Genomic DNA, 8,952 nt, shown 5'->3' with positions numbered 1-8,952 from the left:
TATTTAAGCCTGAGTTTGGTCGGGGTTAGCTATTTTTCCATTTCCTTTCATTTGCGATCGTGATCTTATGCATTTGAGATTTAATTTGTTATCACTTTTCGTAGGGCCTCTAAAAATTGTAGTTAACTCATTTGAATTGATGGAAAGGAATAGAATAGAATGAAATTTAGGTTTTCTTTGGATGAAAGAAAAGGCATGAGATGAAGTGGAATGAAATGAAATTTTAATTAGTTCTATTGTTTGGATTACTTAAATCATAATGGAATGGAAAGAGATCGAACATCTCATTCAATTGCATCCTCTGCCTCCCGTATTGGAGGGTAAGAAAAATAAGTGTTTTGGATGGAATTGAATGGAAATAATTAATCTCTTTCCATTACATTATTATGATTCAAGTAACCCAAACAATATTTAAGGGGCTATTGGGGTGATGATATTTTTTTTTTAGAATTGTAATGACTTAAAGAATCTTTAAAGAAATAATTTGGTGATTAAATTTCTTAAAGAATTAATCAGATGCCACATGTAATTTTAGAAGACCAAAATTTATCATTTAATTTTTTTAGAGTGTTTTTATGTATGATTTAAAAATGTTATTTCTATCTTTTTCTAACTTAAGAATCTTAAGAAACCAAAAAGAAAAGATCTTGTTGAACATTCCTCAAGTACTCTTAAAATCATTTTTAAGTTTCAACCGTCAAATTTTACGATCAATCGGCATTCTATCTTCTATGTCAGTGATAAATGCCAATGTTTTCATCTATAGCCTTCATTAAATTATTGTTTAACTTGGAATTGAAAGAGTGAAATAAATTAGTTGGCTTTAACGTGTCTCAAGCCTAGGTGGCCTTTGATTGATTGTTCACTCATTATGAAGTTAGTTTGAGTGCACCGAAAATGTTTTTTTTTTTTTTACATTTTTATCTAAATATGAACTTTCCACATCGATCATAAGATTATTAATTTTTGTAATAATGATTTCAAAACTCATTTTAAGGTAATTTCTTATTGACTATTAATGTAAAATTAATTAGAAATGCATCAAAATTAATCTCCACTTACTAGTTACTACTAGTGTCTTTAATGCACAAAATTTATTCTACCCTTAAAACTATGGTAAAAACATAAAAAGTAAAAATTATTATTTGTCGTTTCATCTTCACAATGAAAAAATAATAGATTTTTTCTCACCATGAATCTATTATAGTGGTTGTTTAATTATTATTTAACTATTATTACTTTAATTATTCAACTATATAGTAAGAGGAGTACAATTTTAATTTTTTATTTAATTATTTAACTATTATGATAGATAATTTATACTCTCAATGATAATAGAAATAAGAGTGTGAAAATAAAATCTGAACATATATATAATGATAAAAAAAATTAAAAAATCTTAAAAAAAGATTTTGTTTGTCCGGTGTAGGGCAAATAATTATATTTCCGAATTGTTATCCTTCTTGTAAGTCGAAGAAAATTCTAAATTAGTCAAAATGATTTTTTTTGTCTAAGTTGGTTAAGGTTAGGCACATTCCAATTCAATTACATGCATAATTGTAATTCTCCTTTAAAAGTAAAATTAATCCAAAAAGAATATAGAAAGAAAAAAAAAGACAGGATTTAAATACCAAAGAAATGTTTACACTCCAAGTGAGAGGAGCGAGATTAATTTTTTTAAAAAATTATAAATATAAGAGAGATTGAAAAAAGAGAAAAAAGATAAATATAATAAATAATGTGATATGAAAAGAGATAAACAATAATTTTTTTTATCATGATATTGATAGGAAGTTAATATTGTTTTATTAAAAAATAATAATTAATCTTTGTTAGAGACGATAAAAATATATAAGATGATTTTTTTTAATATGATTTATTTTATACTAAGGATAAATCAAAATTTCAACTTTCGATCACCTGATTAAATGACACAATTTGCTACCAATTGTGTTAATTATTATGATTAGAGAAATAAGATGAATATATGAATTGAAGCATAAGAGAATTAGAATTATAATTTATTACGCAATTAATGTCGCGTGCATATTGCAAAACTATACAAGCCATTTCCCATGAAACGCGGATCCGGTACATATACCTTGGAAAATATCAAAATACTGGAATTGAGAGATAAGAAGGAAACATAGAAAAAGCAGAGATATGAAAATAATGTGATGTGTATTGATCCGGGATAAATTACTAAAGAAAGAAAAAAAGTGAATAAAAAAATATAGTTTAACCTAAGCTTTTCTGTAATAGGACGATTTGTTTTCTCTGTTTTTCTTTTTTGTTTTTTTAAAGTTCAGGATGGCTAATTTGTTAGTTTCAATGTGCGTTCATGATCTGTCATTGTTGATATGTTGTGCTCTGCTGTAATGCTCTTGTTAACATTTTGCTTGCTCGTGTGAAGTATCATTAGACATCTATGAAGATCTATAGACAAAAAAAACAATATGATGAAAAAAAATATAGAAATTAAGTGCAAAACAATCAAAATTGTAGTGAGCATGCTGTTAACCTTTAAATGTAAAAACAAACCAACTAAACTAGTGTAGGGACATAAGGAATAACTTCATTTATGTTTAATTAATGTTTGAAATACTACAAACACACGATGCTTATTAACATCACAGTCTTTATATGCACAGTGCCATCGACACTCTACATAGTACATACACAAAAAAGAACAGACTAGCCCCAGAGCCTAACCCAACACACAAAAATTGGCCATTTGTGCAATTTGAGGCCCTTGAACCATGTGTGTTTATAGCTTTGAAGTTGGCAAACCTAAAATTAGAAAGAGAGCGTGTAAGTTCAATAAGAAGAAAAGTAAAAAATGAATTAAACTTTTTAATTTCTCCAAAAACTAATTTTAACTAGTAAGATTACTTTTTTTCTTCTATAAGTTTTATATTAGCTCAAGTGTACAAAATGTTTTTACCCAGGGCTTTTGCATTAACAATGCTTGGGCATGCAGCTGGTGGTCGAGCATTCTCATTGAGGAATGGTTCCACCCTATTGGCATCAAACCAAACTGGGTACCCTTTAACCTTCCCCTGCACATTTTATAATTAAGGACTAAGACACTTAGAATTTGCATTGATCACAGTAATAAGTCCAACATGGAGAGACACATACCAGCACGTTTAGAGCTGCTAGTGTAGCCATTCCCTCACGAGTCCACTGCAAGTAGATTTACATGAAATAGTTGAAAGTGAGTCAACCATTAAAGACTATTTTAATACCGAAATTTCTTTATATACGGGTTAGGATTTATAATAATTACCTTGGAGGCAGATGCAATGTGGGGTACCACAATGGCATTCTTCAACTCTGCAAGCCCAGGTTTCATGTAGGGCTCTTCCTAAAATAATTTTCAATTTCACATAGAGACTAAAAAGGTGTTTTTGTTGTAATATTGAATCCAGTTATTGAGAGAGAAAAGAAGGGATCAATTACCTCAAACACATCAAGGCCTACTCGAAACATTGGGTTATGTTTTAAATGCTCCACAAGTGCAGCTTCATCAATAACAGGCCCTCTACTGCAATTTATAAGAATTGCTTCCTGCATAGGGGACATCGTCATTAACAAAAAAAAAACCAATATGCATCGCTTGATTTTTGTACATAATTTAGAGCAAAATCATGTTGCTTAAATTCTTACCTTCTTCATCTTAGCTAGTCTTTCCTTGTTGACTAGATGATAAGTGGTTTTATCCAAGACAGGATGAAGACTAATCTATAGAAGCAAACATGATAAACCATGTTGTTTGGAATAGTCATATGTAGCATGTTACAAAATGTACATTAAAATTTCCATAATCAAATTCTTACTATATCTGCCTCCTGGAGGACCTCATCCATGGTTGCTGCCCTTTTCCAAGTCACTGGGGTTTCACCATTTGCTTTCAAGAATGCGGCATAGGCTGCAATGTGGAAAAAAGAACCATTAGTTCAGACTTCATAGTAATTTGGTTTATAAATAGGACTTGGTAGGAACATGCCTGTGACAAACTTTTCTAGTCGTGTGGACTGGTAGAGATCATAATAAATTAGGTTCATCTTGAACCCTTCAACCTGATAGTGATACAGTGGAAAACAGTTTTTTGTCATCAACAGAGCAAAACCATTATATGGATTATACTATTGAGCATTACAATCAACTTGAAGTCACTAACACCAGCAAACTATATAATGTACTTTCTTGCATGATTCTAAGTTAAAAGTTTTTGCAAAGCACCCTTGCCAACTTTAAATATGATGATCATATATTTATATGAATAATCAAGTATCAACTATCACTAGCTTAAGACATTACAGCCCAGGTGCTCTTCCAATATTTTGACATAAAAGAAAAATCAACTAAAGAAACCAATACGTCAGTAGTCAGAAACCAAGTCATTTTTATGAGTGACAAGTTTAGCATACAACAAATTCAACTCCATCAAATGAATATGAAATGGGAGAGACGATCAATGTGAGACTGCAACATATTGGAAACTTACCATCATTCTTGCATAAGCAGATCCAATTCGACCAGCTCCAATTACACCAACTGTTTGCCCCTTGAGCAAGTTTCCAACAAATCTGCCACAGAAACAAAGAAAAAACAGTTTATTCCGGCCTTCTGAAGAGTGTGTTACTTACAATTCAGTGTATGGAAACTGACCGAATGATGGTAATAATTTTCATGGTATTTAACATTAATCTTCACAGAAAGAAACAAGAAAGGAATGCGTAATAAAAAAATTTCATACAGATGAGGTAGCCATCCATCATATAATCCTGCTCTCATGAACTCATCTGCCTCAACTATCCTTCTAGCAGCTGCCAAAGTTAGTGAAGCTGCCAACTCTGCTGTTGTCTCAGTGAGCACTCCCTACAAATAAGGAATGATACTAATGTTAAAATAAACACAACCTCCTCAAGGTACCACTTTCTCTCATAAAACGTGCATAACATAACTAAAATCCTGTTCGGATAAACTTCTCCATAAATACTTAAAGATAAAATGACTTGACTTCTTCCATAAGAAATTCAACCGATGCATTTCATCTTTTGGACAAGTTAAATGAGAGAACTTCAATGAAATTTAAGTGCATAAGTTGATTTAAGCATATGTAAAAAGCTCAATTCATTTTACGTTCTTATTTTCTTTTCCTATAAGTATTCATAGAGAACTTTATCCAAACTAGGCCTAAAACCACTTCAGCATCACACATGAAAGCATGTACTAGTAATCCTTGCAGCAGCAGTACCATTTATATTTTATTAAAAATAAAAATCTTCTTCAATCTATAAATGCTAACTGTATGCGACAAAAATCCAACATATGCGTTTAAGATGTAATGTAACAGTAATATTGATCAGAGAGGAGAAAAGAAATACTAGCTTACAGGAGTATTTCCAACAGCAACACCATACTTGTTTGCAGCATCAACATCCACGTTGTTATAACCAACAGCCATGTTACTGAAAGCTTTGCCTCCCGCTTTGCTCAAAGCAGAGAACAACTCTTCTCCCCAGTCTTCAGTCAACTGCAATAGGAACTCCATCACATACCCACAAAGCCAAAAGCAAGAAAAATCCACACTAAAACCAAAATTATTTAAAAAAAAAAAAAAAAACTATATGAGATCAGTTTGCAATATGAAGCTCTAATTTCTTGATCAATATCTATCTTGTAATTCTTGTTATCATTACCTGTCCAATAACTCCATCGCACTTATCACCAATCAAAGCAATGATGTCTTCAACTGACAAAATCGTTTTCTTCTCGGTACATATCTGAGTAGCACGTAGGAGACAAATAATGAATAAAAAATTTCATCATATACTAAAAGATATGATATGCTTAGAAGCTGTCTCAAAATATAAAAGGAAGATAGAAAGTATGATTAATTACTTCAAGGCGAACATCATTTTGAATGAGAAGATTGATCCAACGAGTTCCAGGCATTGGTTTGGTGCTGACAACTCTGTATTTGCCACTTGGGTTCCATACCTCAATGGACACTGGCTTGGCCATGAAGGCAACAAGAGTGAGTGAGTGTGAAGTGGCTATGTATGGATAGTTCTAGTTGAGGTTATAATTTCAGTTGTTGGTCCTTTTAGCTTATAATGTATTAGAGATAGATTATCCAGTGTGGAATACTTAACCATACTAACTTATTTCTGACCAATAAAATTGGTGCATGGACATGACTTTGACATATGATTCCTTTAACCTTATATTGTTGATGAGTGGAATGTGGTGTAATAGTTGAAGTTTGCTATAGGATTCGGCCCCTTTCAGATAACGTAACCACATTAGGATGAGTTCAAGAATCGGGAGTGTCTTTGGGCCTCTCGTTGGGCACTACCATCGGATAATGTCCATTCTATTTCTCCAAAGACAAAAATAGTCCTTTAGTTTGTGGCTGATAGTAACGAATAAAAATTGTTCTCTATCGCTTGGACCTTTGTTCATGAAAAACTTTATATTATTTAATGTTGTATAAGTACCATTTAATTATTATTAATTTAACTATAATAACAAACTAATTTTTTTTATAAAAAAACAACATTTGGAAAGTTAAACTCTTTCAACAATACATTTTTCGTATTGTAAAATACTAAAAAGAATCCATTTTAATTAAAATCAAATTATCAAATATAAATGATTAATGTGTTAAAGTTAGGTTGAATGGAAAACATTTTGGTCAGTTACTCGATTGAACTGTCGCATAGACAATATTCATTTTTTTTAATGATCCGGAAGGTAAAAACAAAAAAATCATTTTAATCAATACTACTTATTTACGTAGTTATGTGTAACATTAAAGAATAAAATAATAATATTAAATATTTTTTAAATTTCATTATTTTGTTTATTATAGTAAGGGAAAGAAATCCCAGTATTTTCATGTTTATGCAAATTAGCATTGGGATTGGATCAATCATAGAAATGGAGACCAATGCACAATCGATTATATTTTTTAAAATTTAAGAGGAAATTGTATAAAATCAATAATAACAAGATTAAGAAAAAAAAAGTAAACAGAATACTTTAGGGGTGTTTGGTTTAATTGTTTCCTATTTTTCATTTTTACTGAAAATAAAAAATGGTGATGAAAATGTGTTTTGTTGGATATTTTAAAACATTTCCAGTAAAAATATTTTTCCAAACAAACCAAAAAATAGAAATAATAAAATCTCATTTTAAGTAAAATGAAAACGCGGTGACAATGTAATTTTAAACGTGTTTTCAGAATTCTAATCTTTTAAAAATAAAAACAGTTTTCAAAAAATAAAAATATAAACCAAATACACCCTTAATAAATTCAAAAAGAATAATCTCTTGTTTAAAAAAAAAGAAGAGAGAGACAATAATCTCTTGTAATACGGGTAAATTGTAAATTGACAAGCATAAATAAAACATTCTCGTAAAAAAAAAACGTTCCCTTCTTATGTTATACTGTCATAACTCATAAGTCAAAACATAACCAATAATCTCTTCCTTAGTTTCTTTTATATTAAATCTTACAATAAAATAAGAAAAAATTATACACAACCTAAAAAATTATATATATTCATAAAATTACACTTTATCATATATAATAAATTTATTAATTTTTAAAATAATTTAATCAATAATTTATAATTAAATGATAATATAAATTATTTTTTTTAACCGAAAATACATAAACATTAAACTCTATTAAAATTGTAAATAAAACATTATAGTAAATCAACGCAAGATTTGAAAACAGAAATGCTTGGTCAAGAATTCAGAAGATACTAATAGCAATTGCAACAACTCAATCGATGCTGATGCATCTCGTAACTCTAACTTCAAACACAAATTTCTTCTTATCAATCAACTCAAAGTGACAAACATCTCCGGCCTCCACATTACATTGACTCAAAAAATCATGCAAACCCGAAGTGAATCTACCGTAACAGTCTAGCTTCACATTCCATGATCTCTTCCCAACTTGCAGCTTCACTTCATTTATATGATCCATCTCATGGCTTCTGATGAATTTCTTTGGTACGTACTGCTCACCACATATAAAGTGAATTTCATTATTCTTGGTAATTAAAGACATATGCATGTGTAAAACATGAGACTTAATTAATCATCAATCATACCATACAATAGAATTGGCAAGGCTTGCTGATAGAGAGGGTGAAGTCATTCTCAGACACTTCGTTGTTGCATCTACGAAATTCAGAATCTAAGAGAACAAAAAAAATGTCAGAAGGTGAAATAAAATGGAGAAACATGTCCACAAAAAAAAAAAAGAAGAAGAAGAAGAAGAAGAAGAAGAAATACAAGTATGGTGTTGATAATAACTAGAAAGCAGACCATCGAAGTTATTGTTCTCTGAATACTTTTTTGGAATTCCATCACTGCCCCTTTTAGCAATAACATTTTGAAGCCCTGTTTGTTTGCTTCCATTTGCGCCATCCTTATCATAAGCTTGTCCATAAATAATAATAAAATGATTAAAAATGCAATATGAATATTAAAATAACAAGGTAAATATAATATTTAAATTACCTGGAAACTTGGAAGGACTTGATTCTTCTGTGTCACGAAAAATAACAACTCTAAATGAAATTCCAGGTTTCTTAATTTGATCAAAAACACATACATCTCCTATTTTCAAGTTATTATCCTTTACAAAATCCATCCAACCGATGCTAAGCAATATTTGTCCACTGCTATGACTCGGGTAGAACTTGACATGCCAAGCTCTTTCACTAGAGATCCAAAGAAAAACATGGTCATCCTCCCTTTGTTGGTCTTCTGTTATGAAATTGCCTGGCATAAACTGTTTTAATAACAAATAAATAAATAAATAAAATATCACAAAAACAGCAATCAGAAAATTAGTTACTATTTAAACATTGATGAATCCATATTCCCATAGACAAAATGTAACGATAAGAATACATTATA

At 30.2% G+C, this 8,952-nt stretch overlaps 2 protein-coding genes across 5 annotated transcripts; both read right to left on the bottom strand.

The window, feature by feature from the left end:
• Positions 1 to 2,555: 2,555 nt before the first annotated feature.
• LOC114369623 (glycerate dehydrogenase-like) lies at positions 2,556 to 6,155 on the bottom strand. Its single transcript, XM_028326850.1, has 13 exons — positions 5,911 to 6,155; positions 5,709 to 5,792; positions 5,402 to 5,542; positions 4,763 to 4,884; positions 4,511 to 4,592; positions 4,010 to 4,082; positions 3,840 to 3,931; positions 3,670 to 3,744; positions 3,463 to 3,570; positions 3,290 to 3,367; positions 3,142 to 3,186; positions 2,945 to 3,059; positions 2,556 to 2,790 (listed from the first exon to the last, which is right to left on the bottom strand). The coding sequence occupies exons 1-13, from the start codon at positions 6,031 to 6,033 to the stop codon at positions 2,768 to 2,770; spliced, it is 1,161 nt and encodes a 386-aa protein (XP_028182651.1). The 5' UTR covers positions 6,034 to 6,155; the 3' UTR covers positions 2,556 to 2,767.
• Positions 6,156 to 7,704: 1,549 nt separating this feature from the next.
• Positions 7,705 to 8,456, bottom strand: LOC114369510 (B3 domain-containing protein REM19-like). Of its 4 annotated transcripts, none has more exons than XR_003657649.1 (3): positions 8,356 to 8,456; positions 8,139 to 8,224; positions 7,705 to 8,044 (listed from the first exon to the last, which is right to left on the bottom strand). XR_003657649.1 is itself a non-coding variant. In XM_028326745.1 (3 exons), the coding sequence occupies exons 1-3, from the start codon at positions 8,446 to 8,448 to the stop codon at positions 7,805 to 7,807; spliced, it is 414 nt and encodes a 137-aa protein (XP_028182546.1). In that variant the 5' UTR covers positions 8,449 to 8,450; the 3' UTR covers positions 7,705 to 7,804. The 4 variants fall into 4 exon arrangements, 2 of the variants coding, with proteins under 2 accessions (XP_028182546.1, XP_028182545.1); XR_003657648.1 differs by having other exon boundaries at positions 8,323 to 8,446; XM_028326745.1 differs by having other exon boundaries at positions 8,144 to 8,224; positions 8,356 to 8,450.
• Positions 8,457 to 8,952: the final 496 nt, after the last annotated feature.

Source organism: Glycine soja, chromosome 10, assembly GCF_004193775.1.
Source record: "Glycine soja cultivar W05 chromosome 10, ASM419377v2, whole genome shotgun sequence".
Classification (NCBI taxonomy): Eukaryota; Viridiplantae; Streptophyta; class Magnoliopsida; order Fabales; family Fabaceae; genus Glycine; species Glycine soja.
Note: the sequence above shows the minus strand (reverse complement) of the source record. Positions and strands in the feature narration are given on the sequence as shown.

Bases quoted from the DNA above. Each gene is read 5' to 3' on its own strand.
- LOC114369623 (XM_028326850.1), bottom strand. From the start codon at position 6,033: ATGGCCAAGCCAGTGTCCATTGAGGTATGGAACCCAAGTGGCAAATAC. The intron at 3,571-3,669 runs GTAAGAATTTAA...TCCCCTATGCAG, and splicing joins GACTAGCTAAGATGAAGAAG to GAAGCAATTCTTATAAATTG. The intron at 3,368-3,462 runs GTAATTGATCCC...AAATTATTTTAG, and splicing joins TAGGCCTTGATGTGTTTGAG to GAAGAGCCCTACATGAAACC.
- LOC114369510 (XM_028326744.1), bottom strand. From the start codon at position 8,421: ATGTTATTGCTAAAAGGGGCAGTGATGGAATTCCAAAAAAGTATTCAG. The intron at 8,225-8,322 runs GTATTTCTTCTT...TTGTTCTCTTAG, and splicing joins TTATTATCAACACCATACTT to ATTCTGAATTTCGTAGATGC. The intron at 8,045-8,143 runs GTATGGTATGAT...TGTGGTGAGCAG, and splicing joins CAAGCCTTGCCAATTCTATT to TACGTACCAAAGAAATTCAT.